General features: G+C 40.9%; 1 protein-coding gene across 3 annotated transcripts in view; it reads left to right on the forward strand.

Annotated features, from left to right (window-relative positions):
• mid2 (midline 2) overlaps positions 1 to 14,346 on the forward strand; it is a 127,889-nt gene that overhangs the window by 89,794 nt on the left and 23,749 nt on the right. For all 3 annotated transcript variants that reach the window (XM_086221707.1, XM_086221706.1, XM_086221708.1), the window contains 2 exons: positions 194 to 289; positions 10,057 to 10,164. In XM_086221707.1, the coding sequence (XP_086077833.1) occupies positions 194 to 289; positions 10,057 to 10,164 (204 nt within the window). The remainder of the gene's footprint in view (positions 1 to 193; positions 290 to 10,056; positions 10,165 to 14,346) is intronic.

Here is a 14,346-nt window from a genome sequence, read left to right on the forward strand (position 1 = left end):
TGAAATAACCTAAAGCTTTTTATTTATTTCTGTTTATTAATTTATAATTGAACTTTTATCATCTGTTCAGAGCTGACAGCTACATATGCTAATGTTCAGTGTTGTCCCCTTGTTTCTGGTCTTCCTCCTCCCCCTGACCTCTGACCCTTCCTCCTCTCCTCTGCTTCTTCTTCCTCCATCTTTATCACAACAGCAAACCCTGGAGAACAACTTGACCAACCTGGTGAAGAGGAACAGTGAGCTGGAGAACCAAATGGCCAAGCTCATCCAGATCTGTCAGCAGGTCGAGGTAGGCCGCCATCTCCTTTTTTTAAGCCGGCCATGTTTGTCCATGACTGTGATGGTTATAAAGAAAGGGGGAAAAAAAGGATGAGATTCCCAAGAGATCCTGATATTTTTATAGAAGGTGGAGGTCGAGGGTCAGCTTCAGCTGTCAAGCATCTATAGATATATCAGCTGCAACGTTATGCATAATGTTTTTGTGTTTAATACAGATATTCAATGAAAATTTGGATTGTGAAAGTAAACCAGCGCAAATTAAAAAGCTTTAACGTGGAGCGAATGAACGAGGAAATGAAACGGCGCATCTGGAAGGAGCAGAGGCCGAGAGAAACTGGGTAACTGGATTTAGATTTTCTAAAAAAAGAAAAATTTGATCAGACTTTTCCTTACTTAGGGATGAAAACCTGACCAATGTCTGTTCAGAGGTCACTGTGATCGGTGACCCCTGCAAAAGCAAACCTTCAACACTTCAACTCTGACTTCTCTCTCACCTCTCCCTCCTCCCAGATTGCTGTCATGATAGCATCAGCACTTTGTTGTTTGCGTTCTCTTCATCAACTACTGGTCAAATATTGATTAGTTACTCAAAGTGAATGTCAGAACTTTAGAGTGGGTTCATTGGAAGTTTGCAATGCAATTTATATTGAGGAATTGTGACTTGACAGTTGGAAAACAATGAAGCTGTGAATTCATAATGACATACACGTCTATTAAGTCCTTAAGTTTTTTCAATTTGATCCTGACACTTTGCACATATTAATACATATAAACAAAAAGGAGAAGTTCAGGTTTGGGTGACCCTTTGTACTTTGCCAGTGGTAGAAACCCAGACAATCTGACTCAAATGACAACTCAAGAACAAAGAATGAGCTGGAGTAGCTCTCAGCAATCAGTCAAACACTTTAAAGGGGTTGGTTATATAATCCAGACAACTTCAAACACCAGACTGGCCACTTTACTGTGGGCAAAGCTACAATCAGAACCTCTTGAAATATCCTTCAGCACTTTTCAAGCTGCTAATATAATGCCTTTATTATGTCATACGTTCAGATTTTACACAATCTCAGGGTTACTCCTAACTTCTGTGCAGTTGACATTACACGCACCTCACTGCGTTGAATTTATTTTTTGAAACAGTTTAATTCCACTTCAAAGACAGGTATGCTCCAAAGTTAAAGCACATTCAATTATCCGTACACTCAGACTGAGATTGAGAGGAATGCTGCTACTGTTGCTGCTGTTTAGATGCATTATATACATCTTTTTGGTGAGGTGTTCACACCTGTAATCTGTGGTCATTTTATCAAGATTAGGCCTATAATTTGCCAACTTGATATTAAATTGCTGTGGCACGCAAGCGGCAGCAGTTTGAGGCACGATATCAGCAGTCAACAGCAGACCTACGTCACCAAGTCACGTCCAATTAGCCAGCTCAGATGTCTCTCATAATTTGACATCCTCCATTGCAGAGGTGGGTAACATTAGCATACCTAGCTGCTATGTTAGCTGTGATGATCATCGATCCACGATTCAGTATTCCTTTATTGTCATTCAAACTTTATACCAGATTATGCATATTCTGTGCAGTTCTTGTGTTAAGAACAAAATTGCTTCTCTTCATTCTTTATAAACTGCAGTAGAGGGAGAGAATCGTGATAATACAAACATCTCCGCTGTCTCTCTGAGTCTGGTTCTTCTATCGTATTCAGAAGGCGAGCATTAATTCAGTCGTAACAAGTAATGTTTTATTTCTCACCCGGTTCGATTTAGTGACAACCTTAGAGGAGCGTTTGCCCTCCCGTGTCCCGGTGTAAACTCAAGCCTGTCTGCAGAAAATTATACCTCAGCCAGTCACCGTTGACCTCTTCTCTCGGGCTCGTGCTGTGATTTAATGGAGGTTTCCTACTGTGCGAAGGCAGTCAGGGAGTACTAATGCTTTGCCACCGAGAATCACTCGCGCACCCTAACACATATATGCACCGACACACACACACACACACACACAGGTGCTTACTTTCTGTCTTAACTCTGATTTTATTAAACGACATCCACTCTGTGAGATTTGACATTAATGACTGCAGAGGACAAATGCGCTTGGGTTTGAAGTTCATTTCTTATTATCTAGACCTGACTGCATTTTCTCTGTGAGGTCTGTGAACAACAACTCATGCAGCCGCTCACCCAATCAATATTAAATGATCTCTGCGTGATTCATTAAGTACAGACGAAGTCAACAGCGCATGGAGAGAAAAGGTTCGTCTTCTCTTTGTCCCATCTGCATACCAATGTTCTTCAGCTGCCAACAACAAAAACAAAATCTCATCACTTATTCATCAGAAAAAAGAAACGGGGAGCGATAGCATGAGCTAGAACACGCTCCGGCGACTCCGACAAATGATTCAAAGCAACTCTGTGTTCTCCCAACATGTTTATTTGTGCTTTTGGAGTTATTCTCCTGTGTGATGTCAGTGGCAAATGACTGGTTTAATTATTGATGGGAAGAGTGTGGGAGGGTTGACAGGTGAGTTCACATGAATGTGCAGCAGTTCCCTGGAAGGAGGCCTGAAGGAAGAGAGAGACTAAAAGTGAGAAGGACAAATGAGGAAGAGAGAGACTAAAAGTGAGAAGGACAAATGAGGAGGAGAGATAGGCGCAGCAATTGGTCCTGAATCCAGGAAAGAATTTGGCATTGTTGAAAGTCCGGTTGGGTTTTGTTTTTGGTTTTTTTTGTTTTTTTGTTGGTTAAACATTTTGTTCTTCTGTGTCAAGTTTATCAGTAAATACACTCACACGCCAATTTCGAAGCTGATTGGCGTCGTGCATCATCCTGCCGCAGAGGCAAGAGGTGCAAAGATCGTCGTCTTTGATGCTTTAATTAATGTTAAAATAATCGTAAAAGTGTGAAGGTAATCCTGTGAAACAAAATATGTAAGTCTCATGAACTTGCGCAGAGCCATAATTCAAAACCACAATGTAAAAAATGCCATCTGTGTTTGGTCGGGAGAACCTGTACCAATGCTAACTTAAGCTAACTTTGCAAGGTTGCCTACAAAAATACATCATCCTTGTTCTCTCATGCTGCATTTCATTTTACTCAGAACTGCCAAAGACAAAAAAGAAGATTCCCAACTAGGAAAAATGCAGCAGAAATGTTACTGCAGTCGTAACTCCACATCATCAAATGGGGGTGACACTGGTGGTCTTAGAGGTACAGTAAGTCAAACTGTCAACGAATGGTGACTCTCGCGCTGCTCCAGGAGCAGGTTTGGGCCGCAGCGTAAGTTACCGGGGTGATGTTCTCCAGTCAACAACCTTCGTAGTGCAGAAAACTCCAGGATGACCCTGAAGTTACCTCGCTAATCCTCTAATCCTGCTTTGTAGTGCAAGCCCCTTGGTCTGAACAGGACCTAAAACAAAGAAAAATGTAAATGTTTAAGGACAAGGAGGAGAGTAGGTGCAGAAATAGGAAAGGAATGATAAAAGGAAGGGTTGAGAAGGCAGACAGATGGCGCAGGAAGGAAAAAAAGAATGTCAGCATGACTACAAATGAACTCTTTTGACCGGAACAGATACAGACACAGGGCAGAAGAAAACACGCAGCAGTAATGCAATCTAACGCAGACAGGAATTTTGGGGGGGAAAAAAAGGTTGGAGTGAAAGAAGTGCGAGCAAAGTAAGAAATCTCTGCAGGGCTTTGAGCATGTCCTGGATTCCTATCCTCCTTGTTTGCATCATACTGTATCGGCGCAGAAGATACGATCAAACACAGTGTGAATCATCTTCCAGTGTGTCAGCGCACACATACACACACACACACACACACACACACACACACACACACACACACACACACCAGCAGCAGCAGCAGTCTTTCTCATGGGTTCCTCTTCAGGGAGTTTTCTTTTCTTCTGTCTTCGAGACGATACGTGGTGTTTTGGATATATTTTCCTTTCTCCTTATCACAATATTTGATGTGGGATTTTTTTAAATGTGAGTTTGAAGACTAAGATGCATCATTGAGTAGATGGAATGATTCATTTGCAATTATTGTTGTTCAGCTAAAACACCTTACGCCTTTAACATCAAGTATTTGTTTCCGATGTCAATAGTAGCGAAGCGGCAGTTGGTGAACAGATTCCCCCTCAAAAAAACTTTCAAAGTAAAGCAATAAATGAACTTCTTACCCGATTATTATACAATACACAACGAAATCAATATTTTTCGCTTAAATATGAATATCTTAGATTTGTTCAATCATTTCTACATTTTCTAAGTATAGCTAACATTTTCTTTCAGTAATTAACTAGCTCTGCACTGAACCTAATTACAATCACTGTCGTTTTCAGTTTTTGCACTTAATAATATGTTGTCACATTTAAAGCAAAAATCCCACCATGGTTTGTGTTGTTACATGCAGGTTGAAGAAGAAGCTTGTGAGGAGTTCAGCTGCAATTATCATGTCTTTATTTTTACCTGGATGATTGGGGGGGGCTTTTTGTTTTGTTTTATATTATCATATCATGGCATCCCTACTTTGGTAAATATAACAGTGAATTATTTGAATTTCGTGATCATATCATCACAAACCAAACCTTAAGTTTTGACTTTACCAGTTGAAAAGTGACTGCAGTGGTCAGCACTGTTGCTTCACAGCAAGAAGGTTCCGGGTTTGAGTCCTGGCTCCAGCACGGGATCTTTCTGTGTGGAGTCTGCATGTTCTCCCTGTGCCTGCGTGGGTTCTCTCTGGTACTCCAGCTTCCTCCCACAGTCCAAAGACATGCAAATGCCTTAACAGGATAAGCGGTAGAAAATGGATGGCTGGATGACCTCATGTTAATTTTTTTTTTTTTTTCAATCAAGATTCCAAGCCTTCAAAGTTTTATTTTTTATGATTATTTTCCGAACTGGTTCACCGTACAGGAGTTTTACACCGTCACTCGGCATCTTGTCAACGCTTCACCGAAACTATTTTAAATGTGCAAATCCGAGCTTCAGCACTGGTGTTTCATCATATAACCTGTAAGTCAAGTTGTCGTCCGAATTGCTCGATACATGAGTCGTTTTGGCCGTCTTCAATGTTTAAAAACGTTGGGTTCTCCACAAGGACTTAAGTTGTTTTGGCTTGAACAATACTTGCTAACATATGAGTTTGTAGAGACGTTGAGTTTATGATGCCAAATCTGTCTTTTGTTCGCCGGGTTGGGCGGGTAATTAAGCAGTATTTGTCATTCTTGCAGCTTGACAGTTTCGTCTTGTTTGTTTTTTTTCTGACGAATGAAACAAAGCTTTCTCACGACCCGAACGAGCATTGCAACACTATTCGCTCGATTTATCTCGAGTCAACAGATTTTCTACAAAAAAACAAAACAAAATAACAAAACAGAAATCGCAACATAAGTGATTACACTGAAAAATCACAATCTCAGACGAACTTAGTGGCAAAGTCTTGCCTCCTCATTTTGAGCTGGGCTCACCTCTGCATGACTGACAACGTTGTAATGACTCCATACCATCCGCTGCTTGGCAACACACATCAATCGTGCCATTATTCACTGAAACAGTTACTGAGTGGGTGGTGAATAGCGACTGTCAGTCAGTTGAAGCAATGAAAAGGTCGCTGCTTAGCTGCTCCTTTTTTTTTCGCTTGTATGAAATACAGTTCTTGTTTTCTTAATGTGAAAATACGTACGGACACATTAAACTATGTCACATTGCTCCAGCTGAGCTCAACCTGATGATGTGTGGATATGTTTTATGATTTATTTGAGATTGAATGATTTTTTACAGTCAGACTATGCGCTACATTGAAACGTGACGGAATAGATTGGCTTATTTTAGCCGACTTTTATCCTAACAGAGAAAAATGCAAATGAGTTGTGACTGATGATGTCACGTCGAGTCATGAAAACATGGGGTGGTGATGATTAATTGCTGGGGTAGGTTTTTTTTTTGTGTTAACGATTGGACAGTGATGTGCTTAAATGTCATCTACATTATAGCAAGAAGAATGTGCAGCAGAACAAAAGAATGCATGAACAAGACTGATGAATTATTTTTCTTTTATATATTTATTTTAGGAAGCGCTCTAGATATACAATAAAAATTGTTTTGAGTCATAAAATATGCAAAATCTAACCAGCTAAATTTCTTCTAAATAAAAATGAGTGTCTTTTTATTGTTAAATGCTCTACCTGTTTGGATGCTGTCTGTCTCAGAAAGTGTTTTCACAGATTTTTACGAACACTTTTATAGCAGCAATATAAGTGATTTTAATCCTGCTGTGGTTTGGTTCTTCACTCAATCCAAAAATAGAACCTGGTGCCACACCTGCATGCAGAGGAGCCTCATACTGTAAATAGAGAGATTGACTGTGTAGATGACAGTGTTTTTGTTGGAGACAGCTCTTGATAATAAGCAGGGAGGCGTGTGTGTGTGTGTGTGTGTGTGCGCGCGCGCGCGTGCGTGCATGCGTGTGAATGAATAATGAGGTTTAAGTGGATCTGTTGTAATGAGCTTTGTGCAGTGATGAGTGGAACTTGGGGTAAGTAGTTTGACAGTCAGCAGCATGACGGAAAGTCACAACCCTATAAATTTTAGGGATGAGGACTTAATCAAAAAGTAATTAATCTCTGGTGAAGATGTATTGTGTCATTCTGAAGCTGGAGTTTGTACGTGTGTGTGTGTGTGTGTGTGTGTAATCTTGCTATTGTAAATTTATATCACTACCCGCTTGGTCGGGTGTCTGTGTAGAAACGCTTGGTTCTGTCTGTGGCCGACTATAAATTTATATCCACACTAGCAGTAAAACTGTTTAAAATCAAAGGTTCACGGTGCATCCTGGGGTCTTCTCTGGGTTAGTGAACTACAGGAACCACTCATCACTTATTGTTTCCACAAAGACTCTTGCACCAGCCTTGCTGTTTGTGGTCTATGGAAGCTTTATCTTTTCTTATGGTCTTCTCTGGAGGACACAGTGAGGTGTCATTGTGGAACAACTGTGGATGTAACCTTGCAGAAATGTAGAGGTGATTCCTTTTCTTCAGTCTTTCGTCTTCGTGTTTGCAGCTGGTACTGGGCTCAGGCAAACCTCCCTGATGGTAAAGCAGATATTTGGGCAGCTTATCATTTCTAAAGTAAGCATCCAGATCAGCTTTGAATCAGGAAGCCACACTGGAGTAATTCTCTTGAGTCAAAACAGGCAGCCCTGAAATTTGGAGTGCACCCATATTCAGAGCTTTGTGGTAAATGTGTTGAAATGTCCCTGTGTGCCAAAAGTGACACTTCATGACTTCTGATAACAACTAAGGAAATCTTCAACTTTACATCGGGGCATCAAACTCACAGACATTTTAACTCTCATAGCCAGGCAAGTACTGCAGTCAAACCAGCTTGTGGGTGCACCAATATTGTGGGCTTTACGGTAAATACATTGAAATTGTCCACTGGCCTCATGTTGAAATTTCTGGGAAACTGATGGTTTGGAAAGAAGGTATCCAGAACGAGTTTACATCGGGCTATTAAGTCTCTCATTAGTCAGACCGGCACTGTAGTCAAACTAACCGCCCCCGAAATTTGGGGTGCCCCCGTATTCTGACATTTATGATAGAGCCAATCACAGATATCACTAGTCACTGGCCAAGCCCTTATTTGTGATTAATCCACCAACAGACAACTGCAGGGGACAGTTGGTGACTTGAACATCAAAAATAAAAGTGCATCAGCAAGGACCCCAACATATATATTCCTACTACAAAATATTTTGATATGATGGATATGATACTGCGATACTCTGTTTTATCTCTGGCTTTCAGAGCTGCTGTAAATCTGCGCAGCTGAGATACTTGGTGTGGGAAGATCGATGCAGTATTATGAGGAGAAAAAAAAACAACTAAAAGCTAAAAGAACACAACAAGACAGGCATGCAGAGATTGCTCCCTTTGTTTGAAGGATGGTACATGCATTGCATCAATGTACACTGTCTAACTTAGCAGGTAACAAATTGCCTCTGAGTGAATCTTCTCTATGACAGGTTGAGTGTCTCTGGATAAAGAAAAGCAGCACTTTAAGGCATCGTATTTGGTTTAGTTCTCTGTTCTCGTCGGTGTTTACCGCCGAACCTCAACCTCAGCAGCTTGGGAAGCTTTTGGCTTACTTCTCCCACTATTTAGACACCTGTTGTTTGTGGTTTAGCGTGACAACTCAGCAAGGATACTTAGAGTCTGCATTTAACACCCTCTCGGATTGCTTCCGCACATATTCAGATCTTGGCTGCCAAGTGAAGAAGAAGCTTCTGCTGCTCTGTTGTTGCAGTTTTTTGGTTTGTTTGTTTTTTTCCTGACTTGAACAAATGAACAACTTCAGATTGGTTGTTCATTTGGTGTTTGTCCTGAAATGATGAAAAGTGAATGAGTCACCGTGGTATCTTTGGGTCTAAAGACAGAATCTATTAAATTGGAACGGCATAAGCAAATTCTGTCACTGAATTAATTAGTGTCTACACAATCCCCCTTTGTGGGTGCTTTGTTAATGAAGAATTGAATATTCTAACAGCTTCCAACCTATTTCTTGTTCATTATGAGTGGGAAAAAAAATAGTGTTTTAGAAAAAAAAAAGTATAACCCTGTGAATAAGTTTCTGAGCATATGGTCTTTTCTGTGGTATAATATAATAGTGTTTCCTACCAGAACAAGAAGAGGTGGTTAAATACAGCTGCAGTGTTCCCATTTCCATGAGCCACGATAGACTTTCTCTCTGGAACAGAACATTTTCAGACAAATTCATTTAAATTAGATCTGACTATCAAGAAACAAAATGGAAGACGAGTATTTGAACAGTCCCTGGGATGAATGATCGCTTTGTAATGTAAAATGATTTATGGTCTTTCCAGCGACATAATTAAGAAGTTTGAGATCACTTATCTGTGTTTTTGTTCCTCATATCCTCAGCTTTGATCCCAACTCAGGTGCACTGCTCGCTGCAGGCCACTTGGGTGATGAATGAGGAGTAAAACAAACGACTCTGTGAGAAATTTGAGCAGCGGCCAGCTCTTAACTGCTGTTAACTTCCACGCAGACAAAATGAAATGTAACATATGCTGCATTCATGCGATGTCTGGAACTCTCATTCCAGACAGTGTTCCTTTGATTCTGCTGTATTTATGAGCTTTTCATTCATAATGTTGGAACGATACGGACGCCACAAAGAAGATGAGTTGCATTTTACGGCTTTGAGCGTTTAAACTAGACATACATACCTGCTTCCATTTTGTTTTTTAGTGACAATTAATTATTTTTTTTAAATATGTTACTTTGACATCAGGCTTACACTTTACAGCAGACCTAGCTCACTTTACATGGACATCAGTTAACATTGATTCCATATCACATGTTGTACTGTATATGCTCAAAAATTCTGCAAATCAAATTTCTGCTAAATCATCTTCCAAAAAAATCACCATCCTGCTTTGCTGAGGTGTTATTCCAGTAAAAGTCTGCTCAAGTGAATTCTCCCATGTCAGAAATTCTGATTATTCAAAAATCCCATGAATGCAACAATATTTGGTTTGATGTGATCTGCAGTACATGCACACAAATGTTAACACAAACCTTAGAAACAGCCTGCTATACTGCAGAGCCTACTGAGGGTTTGTTTCTGGAAAATGTTCTTCACATTTGTGTGTGTTTACATTTATGTGTGTGTGTGTGTGTGTGTGTGTGTGTGTGTGTGTGTGTGTGTGTGTGTGTGTGTGTGTGTGTGTTTTTCCTCTGTGTCCAGGTGAACACAGCCATGCATGAAGCCAAGCTGGTAGAAGAGTGTGATGAGCTGGTAGAAATCATCCGCCAGAGAAAACAGGTCATCGCTGTCAAAATCAAAGAGTCCAAGGTAAAGTATTCCCCAGGACACCTGCTATGCTCAAAGCCTGTACATTTTCAGCCTGACACACAGTGGCGCACGTTTGATTTGATGTAAATGTGGTTGTTACCTTGCGGGTGGGTGGCTTCGCCCATTGAAAGCTGTGTTTGGAGCACTGAAGAACTTCTTTGAACGAAATAACAGAGCAAACAGAGGCAGTTATTCAAGGGCCGTGAGAACAAAAATCCAGATTATTACCTCCCTGGATATATTACTCCACCAGCTTGTTTCTTCTTCTTTTTTTGAAGTAGACTAAAGTACAGTGTGAGCTTTGATGTGGCTGAAAGTCCTGCATGCTAGTGCTGATGAGCAGGGACGGTGATCCTAAAACCAACACAAATAGCTAAAAATGGCTCTGCCGACATGATGATGCTGTGATTTCTATTAAATACTGTAAGTGTGTTTATAGTTGTTGTTGTTTTTTTACTAGATTGTGCAGTATATGAATATGTCGCTCTGGTTGTCACGAGCATTCAAAGAATTTCATTTCTGAGTCCACTCACAGAAATCCAATGTTTTTTTACATGAGCAGCTTTTTTTGGGTCAGTGGAATTGTGTTTCCTTCTGTGAGGGAATTTTCTTCAGATTTGGAACAAACATCCACTGGGACTCGAGGATGAGCTGAAAACATCAAGTTTTTACATCAAAGGTCAAGTTCCCATATTATGATGATGAGATGTTATTTTTTAATTTTAAACTGTCGCTGACTGTAGCTAGCTTGTTGCTAGCTTGTTGCTAACTTACTTCGCATAGTGAAAAGAGTTGACCTGAACCTGCGTGCAAAGAATCAGAAATGGCATGAAACACTGTTCGGAACACATCGCCGCGGTTACTGCTGAGAGAGCGTACTGTACAGCCAGTTTTGTGTGTGTGTGTGAGTGAGTGTGTGTGTGTGTGTGTGTGTGTGTGTGTGTGTGTGTGTGTGTGTGTGTGTGTGTGTGTGTGTGTGTGTGTCTTTGTGCGTGTGCGTCTGTGCTTGTGTGAGTGTGTGCCCGTGTGGATATGGGTGGTTTGTCCTCCCATGAGTGCCTGAGGTTTAAACTCTAACCCTCTCAGAGGTGAAATTTTAAGTGCTTGTGGTGGTGGTGGGGGTGGTGAGGGTTGGGGGATCCTCTTGGGCAGCAAAAAAGCTTTGAGTGTGGGGATGAAAGATTTCCAAACACTGAGCACCACGACTGAAGTAGTGTGTGTGTGTGTGTGTGTGTGTGTGTGTGTGTGTGTGTGTGTGTGTGTGTGTGTGTGTGTGTGTGTGTGTGTGTGTGTGTGTGTGTGTGTGTGTGTGTGTGTGTGTGCGGAGAACTGCAGACAAAGAGTCAGGCTTGTTCTCCAGAGAGTCTGGGATTGTGTAAGTCTGTCGAGGCAAGAGGAGACAGACAGAGGTGAGAGGGAAGCTCAGGAAAGCACATCAACTTACAGGTGATGTGTTAATGTTTGAAGCTGTGTCGTGTCACGGAAGATAAATGGAACTCACCATAAGTTGTTCTAGTAATTGAAGATCTGTTCAAATGGGTAATCGAAGGAAAGGTGATAGTTTTGGCACCCCTTTGGTCGCGATTGCTGAAGGATTCTAATGTTAGAGTATTATATGAGCTCCAGTCCTCCCTGTCACATTCAACAGTGAGACCAGTTCTATTTTGCGTGACCAACTAACAACAACAGCTAATGCTTGTGGCGAGGACGGGTCTAAAGTGTTTGGGGGTGACTCTGCGACAGAATAACAGGATTACGCCGGCTCGATCACGACGAGCAGAGCGGTGCAAGGTGCTCCCATTCTCTTCTCTCATCTCCTCTTAAGAGCTCTGTCTCTCTCTCTCTCTCTCTAAGGAGATGTGGTGCTTACGCTTAATCTCTCCCTTTCCAAACAAAACACCAACTATTCCCATGCCCCGGTGTGTGAGTGCCTGTATCAAATAACTCTGCATGTCTTTAATCCCTCATTGCCTCTCTCTTTCTCTCTCTCTCTCTTTCTCCAAAGCTCTCTCACATTTTCATTGTCTTTCTGAAAGTTTTAAATGCACCTTGAGTCAAAGACAGCATATTTCATAGGAGGGCACAACAAGCCGTGCATTCCCTGCTCAGACGCCACTTTTCCTGACATTGAAACTAGCTTTTGTTTTGCCTGTGGGGTATTTGGAGCAGAGAGGGCAAAGTGCAGCGATGGGAGGAGAGGGCAAGCTCAAGGAAGAGTTATTTGAGTGTTTTGGGGTTTTTTTTTTTTTTGTGGAAACAGGGTCATAGATGTGACACGGTGAACTGAGTTTGTTTGACTCTGTTGCAGATGTGCTGATTCTGTGAACTAAAGCAAATTCTTGCACACCGGTAATAAAATGATGCTTAAAAATGCATCTTGATTTAATCTATAAATTAAAATTAGCATCGTGTTCTCCTTCATTTCTTTAAATCCTATTATTATGTTTGTCCTCTACAGAATAATTTTGTCATACTGAGGGGTAGAATGGTTCTCTACCATGGTACTGTCTCTAAGAGAGTATCAGAGTAACCTCGTCCCCTCTTGATGTCTTTAGACTGTGGGAGGAAGCTGGAGTACCAGAGAGAACCCACACAGGAACAGGGAGAACATGGAGACTCACACAGAAAGATCCCGTGCTCGAGCCGGGGCTCGAATCTGGAACCTTCTAGTTGTGAGGGGACAGTGCTGACCACTGCACCACCGCTCCGCCCGAGCAAACAATCATCTCTGAAATTATTTTTCATTTCACCAACCCTAATTAATGTGCTATTAAAAAATAAGAATCAAATAATACATATTAATAATCAAAACCATATGTGATTAATAGTATTCAATGATTAATGATTTCCTTGATAAAAAAAAATACTGAAAGTGTTTTTTAAGCTACATTTTTAAAGTGTGGTTATTATTAATGATTGTAGCATTCAATGCTATGCAAAACAGTCTTAAAAATCAACAGGAAAAAGAATTGTGATAAAATTGTGATCCTGTCTTCCTGTTCTGAGATGAAGCAACAACCTCTTAAATCCTCAGTTTGACTGATTCAGTAGTGGAGTTGCTGTCTGCGTTGAAGCAGCTATGTTAACTTTCTGCGGCTTCACGAAAGTTCATTTGTAGAGTCAGGATATGAGCCTTGAGTGGAGGTAAATACATTAGCTCAGCTTCAAACAGGCAAAGAATGACTTCCTCATGCTCATTCGGGACCTATTACACCCATTAATGCTCGAGGAGACGCATCCTAAAACCGTGTGTGTGTGTGTGTGCGTGTGTGTGTGTGTGTGTGTGTGCGCGCATAATCTGAGCAAACTCCTGACTGTTATACTTCACCCAGTAAGGCATATGGGAACGTGGACGCAGGTGTTTTCATGTCGGTGTTAGCACTTGTTTGATAGAAAAACAAGGTACAGGTATCAGAAAACAATGCAAACCAAAACCCTCAGCTCTTACATCATGTAACACATTCATCGGGCCGGCATACAATAACCTGGACTCTTGTTGTAGAGCTTCTTTTCACATAACCTTCCCACAATGGTCCAATTTCTACAGGTTTAGTTAAATATATCCATCGTTCTTCTGACGATATATTTAGATCTTTAATTTTGGCTCGTGTTAACTTGAGTTTACTCTCTTCATGAAACGTCTGCGGTTGATTGTCTGCCCCAGTGGGGCAACGTTTGATTATGTATCAGTGTTTCAGAAGATTTTGTATCAGGGTTTCAGAGGAATTTGGCAGCAGATCTCAATAATATTTTCTGGAAGTGTTAGATGAATTTGTGGGTCACAGTGACCATGATGAAATCATGGGGCTGTATTTGAAATGATTTGGAGGTATAAGAAAAGTCCTGAGAGATATTATGCTGTATTTTTTTGTATTGTTTCAGCCTCATGAAAACAGCATTACAATGTTGAGGAAATAAATATATTTACAATAGAATCAAACATCAAAAATTCCTCATGTTTAAAGCAAGCCTTTTGTGTCTCCTAGACCAGAGAGTTGGTGTCATTTGGATTTTTTTAGCCCTCAGTTTAGTCTCACAGACAGAAAGCAAAGCCTGACAGGCATTTATAATTCCTTGACATCTATTGTGTACCTCTGTTACATGAAAGCTTCAAGACAAACGTCTGAAGCGAGGAGCAACGTACATTTCCTGATTGAGTGCCAGTGGCTGTATTTCTTACTA

This window comes from Aulostomus chinensis, chromosome 13 (genome assembly GCF_037954235.1).
Source record: "Aulostomus chinensis isolate RoL2024-O1b breed Wild chromosome 13, RoL_Achi_v1.0, whole genome shotgun sequence".
Classification (NCBI taxonomy): Eukaryota; Metazoa; Chordata; class Actinopteri; order Syngnathiformes; family Aulostomidae; genus Aulostomus; species Aulostomus chinensis.